Genomic DNA, 14,891 nt, shown 5'->3' on the forward strand with positions numbered 1-14,891 from the left:
GCCAATTCTGCAGATTATCGCTCTGTGTAATAAACACAGCGATCAGCCGATGACAATGATCGTTTCTGACCTTGTCTTTTGGTCCTGCCTAAAAACCATCAGCTGCTGACTGTGCACCGATACGTGTAATAGTGTTGTTGCGCGGCTAAAGGATGATTAATGTGTAAAGAAAATAAGTCTTTATGCTTACCTGTTCCCCAGTGCTTCTGCCTAGTCACCGGTGTCTTGCATTCTGCCCAAAGCCACCGCTGAAACCTGAGAGCTGGTCAATCACTGGCTGAGAGGGGACAGCTCTGTGGCTAGTGACTGGGCTGTCACTTTAGAGACTGGGTCTGCAGTTCTCGCGGTGACTGTGGGCAAAAGCCTGGAAGACACCAGGGAGTATGGACAGGTATGTATAAATGTTATTATTTTTAAGACAAGGGCTGCACGGATATCGCTAATGATAGTAAACTGTCAGTCGGCTATCACAGCAGTAAGTGATCTTTTGTGTGCAGGTGTCGGAAGGTATTTTTGGCTTTTTATGCTCAGATTTTGAGCACTTAATTAAATCTACATCTCTTCTAAAGCATATTATAGCACCAGGATTTGTCCTCATCTTCACTTACCATTATGTGAATTACATTTCACTATAAACTTGATAAAATCTGTTCTGTTTCTAAATATACTTTTGTTTCTATGGTGCTAATGAAGCCATGTGTTTCTTCTGCCTATGTTTTATCTAGGAATCATCATGCTGGTAGGGTGGTTACAAGGAAAACACATACTTGATATGTTTACGATCGGTGTAAGGTGAGTTACTTGCAGACAGTGGGTTATATATGTTATTGGGGGGGAGGGAGGGGTTAAAAAGGTTATGTTTAGGGCTCAGTAATATGGTTTAAAAATAAAATCTTGTTTGCTCCCAGATTAAATTTGTCGCACAAAAATTTGCTTCCTAATTTAGTAGAGATAAATTGAAAGTGTACCTGTCATAACAGCCTGCTGCCAAATCAGCGGTGATTTCTTCTCTTAATCCAGAAGATTGGAACTCCATGGCTACGAATGTGCATAAAAAAAACAAAAAAAAAAAACATGGATTTTGCTTCCCAATATTTTCAGTGGAAATCTGCAACATAAGTTCATGCTGTGTTGCAGATTTTATCTGACACTAATTTAACATCCATGTCATGGAAATGGGAAAATTGATGTCTGGTAGGTTGGATGCATGGTAGCCCCATTGAATAAATTAAAGGACAACTCCCACAAAAATTTTTTTTTTGCTCATTTAACACACATTACAAAGTTATATAACTTTGTAATGTGGTTAAATACCCGGCCTGGCCCCCTTCCCCCACTTTCGGACCCCTGACCACCCACCCCGGAAGTTAAGGAATGTATACATGACCTATTACGATCGTCACGGTCCTCTTCTCCGGGGCGGCATCTGGTGACGACGACGTCAGAGCCGAGGGGCGGTCCGGGTCTTCTTCCTCCTCTGCGTCTTCATGCAAAGTGAATGGGGATGAAAAGGCTGCTGGTGCACATGCGCACCAGCAGCCTTTTCATTGGCTGGAGCGCATCACATGGCTTCCAGCTTGCTCAGCCCTGATTGGCTGAGCTTGCTGGAAGCCATGTGATGCGCTCCAGCCAATGAAAAGGCTGCCGGTGCGCAAGCGCACTGGCAGCCTTTTCCATCCCCTGGACCCGGAAGTCGGAGACATCGCTGGATGGCGGACGGCGGCGACGGAGAGGCGGACGGCGGGCGAATCGAGTGGCGATCGTCACCGGAGAGATGGTGAGTATGGTGTCTGTGTGTGTCTGTGTTTTTTTTTTTTTTTTTTTTTGGGGTCCCGCGGGAGTTGTCCTTTAATATTGAATATTAATTGAATATCAGTCATGTTATTAGTCATATGACTGGGAGAAGGGCTCCTGTACGTGCTGTAAGTAGGCGCAATCTGTATTAAATGTGTGTGTCTATGTTTGAGGCTTCACAGGCTCTCCTTTGCATATTCATGTTTCCCAGGGAGCAATGCACCTAGGATTTCACTACATTAAACGCTTTTACCGGCAGCTGGCAGTTTTATCTGTTGGCTGGTCTCCCTTAGATCAGTGATCTGTTTTCTTATGGCTTTACTAGTAGAGATGAGCGAACCGGGTTTGGGTTCGAGTCCATTCGAACCCGAACGATTGGCATTTGATATGCGGTGGCTGCTGAACTTTGATAAATCTCTAAGGTTGTCTGGAAAACATGGATACAGCCAATGACTATATCCATGTTTTCCACATAGCCTTATGGCTTTATCCAACTTCAGCAGCCCCCACTAATCAACTGCCGAAAGTTCGGGTTCGGATGGACTTGAGCATGCTCTAGGTTCGCTCATTCTATTTACTAGGCATTGCTCCCACCTAGCCAGAATCCTATTCCACACTGATGAGGGCCAACACCCTAAAACAGCTGTCTGTGGATGGATACCTGGCCTTGGTTTTTCCCTTCTTATTACATTGACCTATAGGGCCACTTAATATGGTGGTTTCCCTACAGGAGCTATTCCTTGCCTGGGTCCTTCCCGGAGTGATATCTGGCTAGGCCTGTCTAAATCAGGGCTGCGTCTTTTAAAAGTGATAAATATGGTAACTCATAGAAGGGTCCAGGTCTTATGTGGTCTGTGTCTACGCTTTAAAATTATTACAGCTATGAAGTATAACAGCCTACCTGACGAACCGCACTGTGTGTGAGCCAAAGCCCTAACTAGCAAGAGTAAAAAATACATTTAGAGTGGTACTTACACAGCACTTAGGATGGTTGGTCAGGGAAGGGTTTGGTCAAGGTCTTACTTGAAACCACTTTGCTATGTGTATAAGCAGCCTAAAGTCCACTTTCGAGTTTTTCTATAGCACTGCCTTGCTGAAATGATCATCTATTGTTAATGAAATCTTCTCAAATACGTGTTATGTGTTAAACCATTTATCTTGATCTATCAAAACTATGTTGTCTTTAGCTACTTGGCTTGTAAGCCATGGAATAATGGAGCGGGGCATCGGGTCTCTGTTTTACTGTGACATGTCTTTTTTTGCAGTCTGGCCGTGGCAGCTATCCCTGAAGGTCTTCCTATTGTTGTAACTGTAACGCTGGCACTTGGTGTGATGAGAATGGTGAAGAAAAGAGCTATTGTAAAGAAATTGCCCATCGTAGAAACCCTTGGTATGTATCTCAAATAAAATCTTCTGTGTTGCAAGTCCCTTTAGGCAATGTCTAAAATCTTTGTGGATGTGTAAAGTTACTGAAGTTTTTTTATTTATCAATAATTCAAGGGGGGGGGGGGGGGTCTTATTTAGTTCTAATAAACCAAACTACTTAAAGTGTCAGTGTCAACTTTCACAATCTATGTTTTAAAGCACCCTTAACCCCTTAAGGTCAAAGCCTATTTTCGTTTTTGCGCTTTTGCTTATTCCATTTTAAGTTTAAAAGTCCATAGCGCTTGCATTTTTTCACCTAGAGACGTATATGAGCGCTTATTTTTTGCGAAACCAATTGTACTTTGCAATGACCGGCATTATTTTTCCATAACATATGCTGCGAAACCGGAAAAAAATCATTTGCGCTGTCAAATTGAAAAAAAAACGAATTTGTTTTGATTTCGGGGAGTTTTGCATTTACGCCGTCCGTCCTATGGTAAAACTGACTTGTTAGGCATGTTCCTCAAGTCGTTACGATTACTATGATATATAACATGTATAACTTATATTGTATCGGATGGCCTGTAAAAAATTCAAACCATTGTTAACAAATATACGTTCCTTAAAATCGCTCCATTCCCAGGCTTATAGCGCTTTTATCCTTTGGTCTATGGGGCTGTGTGAGGTGTCAGTTTTTGCGCCATGATGCGTTCTTTCTATCGGTACCTTGATTGCGCATATACGACTTTTTGATCGTTTTTTATTAAATTTTTTTCTGGATTTGATGCGACCAAAAATGCGCAATTTTGCACTTTGGAATTTTTTTGCACTGACGCCGTTTACCGTGCGAGATCAGGAATGTGATTAATTAATAGTTCGGGCGATTACGCACGCGGCGATACTAAATATGTTTATTTATTTATTAATTTATATTTATAAAATGGGAAAAGGGGGGTGATTTGGACTTTTATTAGGGGAGGGGATTTTTTATTAATAAAAACGTTTTTTGTTTTTTTTTTTTGTTTTTTTTTAACCTCTTAAGGACATAGGACGTACCGTTACGTCCTATGTCCTCACTTGCACTTCAAAGCGGGGCCGCGCGGCGGCCCCGCTTTGAAGTGCCGCGATCCCGGGTGCCGCGTGTAGCCCGGGACCGCCGCTATTAGCGGGCACGGTCTGATCGCCGTGCCCGCTAATTAGCTAATCGGAGGCAGCTGTCAAAGTTGACAGCTGCCTCCGATTACCGGAGGCAACGTTTCCCTGGTGTCTAGTGGGGGAGGTCGCTCCTCCGGGACCTTGTCCCGGAGGAGCGATCTCCGTTACTGATGCCGGCCGGGGACGCGTCCAAGATGGCGCCGTCCTCGGCTCGGCACTCGTTCGTTTTCGGCTGCAGCAGCCGAAAGCAAACGAGTGCCGATCTCATGGATCTCTGCAGCATATCTATGCTGCAGAGATCTCAATGAGAGATCACAGTGTATATACTAGAAGTCCCCCAGGGGGGCTTCTAGTATATGTGTAAAAAAAAAAAAAAAAAAAAAAAAAGTGTTTATAGTAAAAAGCCCCCTCCCCTAATAAAAGTCTGAATCACCCCCCTTTTCCCAGGTTTTAAATAAAAGTAAACAAATAAATAAATAAATAAACATGTTTGCTATCGCCGCGTGCGTAATCGCCCGAACTATTAATTAATCACATTCCTGATCTCGCACGATAAACGGCGTCAGCGCAAAAAAATCCCAAAGTGCAAAATTGCGCATTTTTGGTCGCATCAAATCCAGAAAAAATGTAATAAAAAGCGATCAAAAAGACGTATATGGGCAATCAAGGTACCGATAGAAAGATCAAATCATGGCGCAAAAAATGACACCTCGCACAGCCCCATAGACCAAAGGATAAAAGCGCTATAAGCCTGGGAATGGAGCGATTTTAAGGAACGTATATTGGTTAACAACGGTTTGAATTTTTTACAGGCCATCAGATACAATATAAGTTATACATGTTATATATCGTTTTAATCGTAACGACTTGAGGAACATGCATAACAAGTCAGTTTTACCCCAGGGTGAATGGCGTAAAAACACATTTCCCCCAAATAAAAGAAATGCGTTTTTTTTTTTCAATTTCACCACACTTCGAATTTTTTTCTGGTTTCGCAGTGTACTTTATGCAAAAATTCAGCCTGTAATTGCAAAGTACAATTAGTGACGCAAAAAATAAGGGGTCATGTGGGTTTCTAGGTGGAAAAATGCAAGTGCTATGACCTTTTAAACACAAGGAGGAAAAACCGAAAACGTAAAAACGAAAATGGGCCATGTCCTTAAAGGGTTAAATGGACTAGAAGCCCCCCTGGGGGGCTTGTATATACATAGCACTGATCTCTCATAGAGATCAATGCTGTGTATATACACAGCAAAGATCCATCAGATCGGTCATAGATTACTATGGCCTGCTGCAGGCCATAGCAATCTATTGCCGAGCCGGGATCAGCGTCATTCCTACGCTGAGGCCCGGCACGGGCAGAAGAACGGATCTCCCCCCCGCGATCGCATCGCGGGGGGGAGATCCGACCCACTAGACACCAGGGATGTTGTGCATAAAGCACTTCAATGCAGCTGTCAGGTTTGACAGCTGCATTGAAGTGCTTAATTAGCCGGCGCGGCAACTGGACCCGCGCCGGCTAACAGAGGCACTGCCCGGCTGCACGTGTCAGCCGGGATCAGCGCTGTTCAGAGCGGGGTCCCGGCGGAACCCCGCTCTGAACACCCCCCGCGGCGCCATGACGTATGAGATACGTCATGGGTCGCTAAGGGGTTAAAGGAGAAAAAAAAAAGGAAGGCGGGAACTTAAACAAAGTATGCTTACATACCCTTTACCTTGTACTATGACTTGTGGGTCCAGCTTACAGCCACTGGCCTCCTGCAGTTTATCCAGCTGCAACGTCACACGCCCGGAAATCAGTGAAATGTGTCTCCCTTTTTCTCAAACTGCATTCCATGCTCCTGTTTTTTTTTTCTAAATACAGGAAGTGGCCTGTGCTTCCCCGTTGCATAGGTATTATACAATTTTTAAGGTGACATTACTTCCTGAGGATCTCCTGCAGTAAGCGGTTACTACGAAGGTAGAGCCCGAAGTGTTCTCATTAAAGGAAATGGATGTTACGTGTCTTTTGTACCTGTTAATTTAATGCATTCCAGACAAATCCAAGGGCTGCATTCCTACATATCTAATCGCGGATGTGGCAAAAAAATCTGTGCCCTTTTCTTCTCCAATAGCTAAGCAATGTTTGCCGATCAGAATGCAGTACGCTTCCATTTCTCCGCAAAGTTAAAAGTAAAAGCCTATTGAATGTCAAATCAGGCAGTGGGAGGTGGATGAAAGCAGGCACAGGGGTGATCGGAGGAGCAAGTCGGGAGAAGTCTGCGTTCCCTCCTGGCTCCATGTCACATGACTTTGACAGACCTTCAGTGCAAGTGTATGGGCTCCTTCTAGGTTGCAGAGAGGAGTGTGCTGTAATGTGGTTCTTATTCTTTTCCCCCAAAAAATTACTTATCTGCAGAGACGCAGGAGAGGGGGGTGGGGAGGCTGTGACAGTATCACTTCAAGCTGTAAAATAAGTTCTGTGGCTTTTCTGTATTTCCACAAGAAGGAAATGGTTTATAATAGGTGTATTTGTACACCTCAAGAAGTGTTTCAGATTTCCTTGACTTATGTGCAAAATCTGTTATCTGTTTCTTGATTTAAAAAAATGTAATTTATTCCCTATTTGAGAGCAAATATTTTCCATTAAAATAATTTGGAAGGAAGTGTGGAATATGTGGGAGCTGTAATAGTGGGCATATTTTTTGGCTGTCTTCCCACAAGCATGTAAGGGCATGTTGCGCACCCATTTTATTTACTGTACCTTCACTTAAAGGGGTTATCCAGGATTAGAAAAACAAAGCTGCTTTCTTCCGGCAATAGTGCCACACCTATGCTCTGTTTTTGTGGTATTGCAGCTCTGCTCTTTTCACTTTAATGGAACTAGGCCGCATCCGCAACCAAAAAGAGGACAGACATGGTGCTGTTTATAGGAAAAAGAACAGCTATGTTTTCCTAATCCTGGATAAACCTTGATGTCAGACCAGGTGTGGAGAGATGCTACTGAATACTGGGTGGTACAGTTGCTGAGGCATCTGTATGAACCCCTCCGATTGAGTATTGTGCGTGGATCCTATTGGCTACAATGGATCATTATATAATTTAAGAGGACTAGGGCATTTCAAGAACCTTTCATGTAGTGACGTAATACAATTTTACTATATTTAAAATATGTGAATAGTAGTATTCAGTGTTTCTCCTCTTGATGTCATAGAGGGTGCTGAGATGATTTTTTTTTAAATCTTCACTTGTGTGTATCTTTTTTTTTTTTTTTTTTTTTTTTTTTTTTGGTGCATGTGTCTTCACTGCTCAGATTTATATTTGTAGGCTGCTGTAATGTTATCTGCTCAGATAAAACTGGAACGTTAACCAAGAATGAGATGACTGTAACACACATATTTACGTCAGATGGAATTCACGCAGAGGTATGTGTAAAACCCATGGAGCATACTATTGCTTCCTTTTTACCTTTACAGAATATTAAAGTATTGTATATAAAAGATATCACAAAGAGTTTACAGCCTGCACTCCTGGTTACAAACAATGTCCCAAATCTGATGCTGTGTATTTGTTCAAGACTGCTTTGAATAGAGACTATACAGTTCAACAGCTTTGCTATCTCATTATTTATTTATTTTTAAATTCAGGTCTCTGGTGTTGGCTATAATCGCTTTGGTGAAGTGACCGTCGATGGCGATATTATTCATGGCTTCTGCAATCTCTCAATAAGCAGAGTGGTGGAAGTAAGTGTTATTTGTAGTGTCTAACAGCCTGTGTGATGTTGGCAGGGTGATTAATACCCGGGCACAGGCCTGACCTCCACACAGCATCAGTTATATAAATGAATTTAGACTACACTGCATCTTGTAAAACATTCAACACTATAACCTTCTGTATAGTTAATGTATTATTTATATGTCTGTTCCCTGCCTGTGCACAGACAGGGGGATCTGCTGTATTGGAAGACTTAGTCAATTGATTAATATCAAATCACCAACAAGGGATAGGGGAATATTAAGGAATGATGAATAGCAATTGTATTTTATCATCTTCAATTATGTACAGTCACAGAATGATTTGCCTCATCTCAGCTTTCACAGTGCGTTTTGGTCTATAATTTATTAGGGCTGAACACATGGATCACGGGCGTAACCTTTCTGTCAGTATGTTTCTGAATGAAAGTGTGCAGTCCAGGAGGCAGTAACTGTACATCCACATGCATGTGGTGAAGTCAGCACTTCTATTTGTGCAGCCTATTGTTTTCTTCTTAGTGTGGCCAAGGTTGACAAATGCAAAGTAATGTTGGTTTTCTGTGTTCATCTGATTATATTTAGGAAATAGTGTTCTGTAAGATTTTTTTTTTTATGTCTACATTGTAACTTTTTATAATGAGTATTCAAGTATTAATTTCAAGGAGTATCCTGGAGAGCAACACTTTTTTTCCCCCATTTTTTTAAATGACCACTCTATAGTTATATAACTTTTTGTAATGTGTGTAAATAAGTGGTCTGGCCCCTTCCCCCACTTTCCAACCCCCAGAATATACTATGGATGTGCTTTCTAATATCTCATTTCTTTACAGGCAGGATGCGTTTGCAATGATGCAGAGATCCGAAATAACTCCTTAATGGGCAAGCCAACTGAGGGGGCTTTAATTGCTCTTTCTATGAAGGTAATGGCTATAATCTTTAGATGTTTGTTTTTTTTTGTTTAGTTTTTTTTTTTATATGTATCTGTGTATTAATTTTACAATAACTCTTTATTTTATCTGACAAGAATTGGACCTGGTTGGTGCCACATTATAACGTTTTCTAGATTGACAGCTTGAGAAAAGTATATAATACCCACTATGGAGGAGATTTATTAAACATGGTTTAAAGTGAAACTGGCTCAGTTGCCCCTAGCAACCAATTAGATGCTACCTTTCATTCCTCAAACTCTTTGGAAAATGAAAGGTGGAATCTGATTGGTTGCTAGTGGCAACTGAGCCAGTTTCACTTTACACCATGTTTGATAAATCTCGCCCTATATATTCTGTTTTAAAGTGACCCCCCCCCCCCCCCCCCCCCCAAACCACTTGTACCTTCGGATATCTGCTTTCAATCGAAGATCTGTCCTGGGGTGCGTTTGGGAGGTTATGGAGTTAATGTCCTAAAAAACACCTTTTAAACTTGCAGCCTGTGTCAAATGGAAGTATCTGTGCCCTAACTTTGCACCACTCTACCGTCCCTCCTCCCCACCCTCTTCATCATTAGCAATGCTCCAGGCAGATTGCCTCCTATTCCCCACCTGTTTGAGCCTGGCATATGGGCTGGATTGTTAAGCAACTGTGCAATGTTCAGCAAGCAGAAAATGTTTTAGTGGCATTCCTAATGATGAAGAGGGTGGGGAGGAGGGTCGGAGGGCTGGTGCACAGATACTTCCATTTGGCACGGGCTGCAAGTTTAAAAGTTGTTTTTTAGGACAATAACTGCATCACCTGCCGGACGGATCCCAGGACAGATCTTGGATTAAAAGCAGCTATCAGAAGGTACAAGTGGTTTGGAGGGGGGGTCAGATTGTGGGTACAGTCACTTTAAGTCTATTTTGTCTTTTCCTCTTGAGGCCGTAAATTTTCATAATCCAGAATATTTCATGGTCTTCTATCTATCATAGTGTTTCCTATTTTTTTCTGTTTGTATATAAGTGTAATTTGTCTCCAATTGTCAGTAAGTAGCTTTTGTGCGACCTAAACCTCATCCTTCCTGCTGTTCTCTGCAATTCCTGTAAGTGTCTTTTTTTTTCCATTTAATTTTTTTTCTTAGTTTTGGAAAGCTCAATAGTGTTTGTATCTGCTTCATTCTCTGGCAGACAATCGCCAAAAACATTGGCAGGAAACTGGCGTATGTTTGGCCATGCCTAATAATGGATGATAAATAGAATGGTAGCAAACACCGTGGAAGTGTTTTACAAGGTGATCTTGGTTGCTTCGTAGCATGTAAAGTAGTAGTCCGCTGTAGGCATCTCTCACCTTTTTTGAGGAACATTCTATAGTTAAAAAAAAAAAAAAAAAGACATGATGGTTATTTCATACGATAGACCAGAAATGTTTCATTGGTTGGGGTGAAGGAAAAAAGAAAAAAGTTGAAATCTAAGCAAATTTGCTGGGTGGGATGTTTATTGTACCACTTGATCATTGGTATCTCTTTGAAACTATCCTAAACCACAAATGGTCCCTATAGTCGCCTGTTGTAGGTAATTTAATTGGGGTATGTGATATAGTAACTTGCTTGTAGACTATACTTTTAACTCTTTCTACTTTGGTTGATGGTCGCCATCTAGTGGCCAGCTAAAATATAGATTTTGAACTGTAATAAAATGTGATATATTTTTTTTTTTTTTTTTTACCAGTTGCCCTTTCTTTGTCACAATAACTATGCAGATGAAGATTTGTATATAACTATAGTATAGAACTATAATCTTAATCTGTTTATTAAGCAAAGTAAACATTAGTCATTCAAGAAACAATAAAATACATGATTTTTTTGATGTGTTGTCATATATATTATGGCCAATAGAGTAAAGAAATTCTTACTTATAGATGGGGCTTGAGGGGCTTCGTCATGACTATATCCGGAAAGCCGAATACCCATTCAGCTCAGAACAGAAGTGGATGGCTGTGAAATGTGTGCACAGAACTCAGCAGGTATGTGACTAATAAAGCTAGTAAAACAAATGAAATCATCTGATGCCCTCAAACCCAGCACAGTATATATTTATGATTCCATAAATTTACAAATCCCGTTTTGAAGAGTTAAAGGGGTAGTGCGGTGCTCGACATTTATTCACTAAATAACACACATTACAAAGTTGTACAACTTTGTAATGTGTGTTATTTAAGTGAATGGCCTCCTTCCCCATGTTCCCCCCCCCCCTCCTCCAGAAGTGTGGTGCATTATACTCTCTGCATTACTGTCGACCCCGAACACCATCATGGGACAATGACGTAATATTCAGGAGGCCAGCCGAACCGTTCCAGCCGTCCCTCATGCCGGTGCGTCATCAGCTGCTCGTCCACGATTGGCTGTGCATAACTATGCACAGTTATATATAAATATCATTTTATTTTTCTTTCTTTTTGAAAGGATAAACCAGAGATTTGCTTTATGAAAGGTGCCTATGAGCAAGTTATTCGATACTGCACAACATACAACAGCAAAGGCCACAATTTACCTCTCACTCAGCAACAAAAAGAGCTGTACCTTCAGGAGACTGCATACATGGGTTCAGCAGGTCTTCGAGGTAAGGAGTTTACACATTCATAGTTGTTGTGTTTTGTTTGTTTTTTTTAATTCAAATCTAAAATGAAATTTAGAGTAACTTTAGTCAAGCTTGATGAAAAATATCCTACAGGTTTGTATCTACAGCTCCTATACAGACTGAGTGTTATAGTTACAGATTACAAACAAATTCTGTGTAGTCTTATTCTGCTATCATACTCTTGTATCTGTCTCCTACTTGTTTGTAGTAGAGTAATGTTGTACTGTGTTAGCCATAGAAAGCAGTGGAATAGTGAAGAAATCAGGCGATACCTTTTAGAAGCTGAGTATATTTGATTGTCAACTTTCAGGAGTCTAGCTTCGTCAGACATGATGTTATACAAAACTGAAAAATTCACAGACTTGTATACACACTAGACAGAGCTCATCAAATCATTTTAGAAACCTAAGGAATAACAAAATGCAAGAGATGGGTCTGCGATTTACAACAGGTTAATAAACTAAAGCTTGTGAGGCGTGACAAAGAGGATGCTGAACTGTGGCTGCTATCTGTTATCAAATAGCAATTAATGGCCTTCATAGCCAGAACAGGTCACACATAGCTCGACATGAGGCTGGCATGAATATTGAGACCACGTTGTAAAGTTTTAAATTTTAGCATTTAGCATTAAATTTAGTTTTATAATCTTTCTCTATCTTTGTATCTTAAAACGTCCTTTTCAAACCATAACCCGTAGGTCTTCAACTGTATGGTCCTCTCTGGAGGAATGTGCGGCCACTGGGAGATCTCCAGCAGGACAGATCTTAATGGACCCATCTCTTGCATTGTGTTATTCCTAAAGTTTATAAAATCCTTTGATGATCTGTCTAGTGTGTGTATATAAGTCTGTGAATTGTTCAGTTTTATATAACATGTCTGACGAAGGGAGTTAGACTCCTGAAGGCTTACAATCTATATACCCCGTTAGCCTCTATAAGGTATTGCCTGATTTCTTCACTATTCTACTACTTGTTTGTAAGATGTAGGCGGCAGCTGGAGGTATGACTGCAGAATAAAACTGAGTGTATAATCTGTAACCATAGATAAGTCATAAGTCACCGCAGGAACTGTAGACTTCATTGACCTTCTTTTCTTCATTAATCTTTCATTCTTCTTCTTCTTTCCTTGCAGTTATTGCTCTGGCATCTGGTCCAGAGTTAGGGCAGCTTACGTTTTTGGGCTTAGTGGGAATAATCGACCCTCCTAGGACAGGAGTTAAGGAAGCAGTCACTACTCTTATCCGTTCTGGAGTCGCAATAAAAATGATCACTGGAGATTCACAAGAAACGGCTGTGGCTATTGGTATGGAAAGAATCTCTGTATATAATGTGACTCTTGGGCTTGGCATCAATTGCTGTTCATTTCATCTCTAGATGTCCTCTAAGTAGTAATGATAAGATGCTGGCTGGCTATTTCTTTATAAATCCTTTTCTTAAGTGGAATAATTTAGTGGAAGCTCCTACTTGCGTTAAGTGTTCTTGCGTTGCTTGACTTTTCAAGGTTGATTTGTCCTGTTAAAGTTCCATACAATAAAATGCAGTAATAAGAGCTTTCCAGACAGAAGACCATTTCTGTTTCCCTATCTCTCTCCTTTTACATTATCAAGTGCATTTCACATTAAAACTCTATTTTACTTTAGTGGATTAAATTGGGTCTTAAAATGCCAGGAGAATTATTGACATTTTACACACACTATGCATTGCTGCACTTGTTCTCGCTCCCTGGTTCCTGATTGGCATTGCTTGCAGACACACAATGCAAACAATTGTTTTTGTTTTTAATGTATTCGCAACAGGACATCTGTCTATAGGCAATCAATAGGTCTGGCAGTACACTAGTAAGTAATTCTACAAATCTGTTCACACTTGAAATGGGAATGCTCCATTTGTTTAAAGGGAATCTGTCAGAGTGCTGCAGGACCATGCTACTTTAAGCACATAAGACACTTTGTTTTTGTTTGTTTTTTACAGAAAAACTGAAGCCCGTAGGGAAATATACTGTTATACAACATAAGCTAGTGTGTTCCAGTGTAAAGTGTCAGACTTGAAAAAAATACTCCTTCCGTATAATTGACAGGTCTGCTGTTTTTCTTGATTGAAAACAGCATGATCATCATTCGTTAAAACTTCTCACATGTCAGAAGTGCGTATCGGTGGGGGTGTGGTGCTCAGCAGTGCAAACTCTTCCCCATAATCTCAGCTATATGGAGAGGAATTCCATAGACTGCAAAATGGAAGCCTATGGAACTTCAGTACTGTAATGAAGAGAATGAAGGTATATCTCTTACCTTCTTCCTCTGCGCCATTCCCGTGCAGATTTAATGTAGTCCATTGTCTGGTTAGGCCGTTTGAAACACTGCCCCGCCCCCAAAGCATCGGCGCAGTGCTCAAAGTAGTCTTACCGGACAGAGCACTACATGAAAACTGCACAGGAATAATAAGATTCCGCAGTGCTTTTTTTCACACACAACACAGGGGTTACAATCACGGCTGTGGAGTCGGAGCTAGTTTTGACTGGAGTTGGAGAAAATGTACCGACTCGGACTTAAGCTTTAAAAAATTTTGAATTAAGTTTTGATAAGAATTTTATAAATTTTGCTCATCAATATCTTTTATGAGCAACAGGACACTGGCCCTATTAGATAAGGGTGGTTGGAGAAAAGTTGTCAGTCACTATTTGGCAGTTTGTTTCTGAGCTGGAAGAGTCCATTTTGTAGGGGAGGATCTGCGCTGTTCTCTTCCTAGATGCTGGATTATTGTATATGATCAGCAGTGTAATATGAAGATATCTTGTGTAATATAGTAAGTATAGAAAAGGAGGAGGAGGAGAAGAAGCCATAAGTAGTGCAGCAGTAACCGCTGTCCTCAGTGTGGTGTTTTCTTTGGGAAAAGAATGTTTGTTTGTTTTTATTCATTGTCTGTGTGAGAGGCAGAAATTAAAGGCTGAGTGTGTGTGTGTGTGTGTTTGAGTGTGTGCGCTATGGCTGCAGCAGGCTGTGTGTAAGAGAGGTGCAGAAAGTAAAGACTGAGTATGAGTGTGTGTGCTGTGGTTGCAGCAGGCTGTGTACGTTTGTGTATGCTATGGCTGCAGCAGGCTGTGTGTGTGTGTGTGTGCGCGCGCCCATTACGGTTGCAGCAGGCTGTATTTGTGTGTGCTGTGGCTGCAGCAGGCTGTATGTGTGCTATTGCTGTAGCAGGCTGTGTGTGTGATGTCACACCCCCACTCAACCCCTCAAATCCAAAGAGAATGGATTAGGGCAACAGTAAGGCTGCATTCACACATTCCGTGTTCTGACTGTA

At 41.2% G+C, this 14,891-nt stretch overlaps 1 protein-coding gene across 2 annotated transcripts in view; it reads left to right on the forward strand.

Moving 5' to 3' along the window:
• ATP2C1 (ATPase secretory pathway Ca2+ transporting 1) overlaps positions 1–14,891 on the forward strand; it is a 76,082-nt gene that overhangs the window by 48,208 nt on the left and 12,983 nt on the right. For both annotated transcript variants that reach the window (XM_069958334.1, XM_069958333.1), the window contains exons 11-18: positions 726–792; positions 3,060–3,184; positions 7,621–7,718; positions 7,941–8,036; positions 8,876–8,965; positions 10,874–10,978; positions 11,418–11,574; positions 12,724–12,894. In XM_069958334.1, coding sequence (XP_069814435.1) covers positions 726–792; positions 3,060–3,184; positions 7,621–7,718; positions 7,941–8,036; positions 8,876–8,965; positions 10,874–10,978; positions 11,418–11,574; positions 12,724–12,894 — 909 coding nt within the window. The remainder of the gene's footprint in view (positions 1–725; positions 793–3,059; positions 3,185–7,620; positions 7,719–7,940; positions 8,037–8,875; positions 8,966–10,873; positions 10,979–11,417; positions 11,575–12,723; positions 12,895–14,891) is intronic.

This window comes from Dendropsophus ebraccatus, chromosome 2 (genome assembly GCF_027789765.1).
Source record: "Dendropsophus ebraccatus isolate aDenEbr1 chromosome 2, aDenEbr1.pat, whole genome shotgun sequence".
Classification (NCBI taxonomy): Eukaryota; Metazoa; Chordata; class Amphibia; order Anura; family Hylidae; genus Dendropsophus; species Dendropsophus ebraccatus.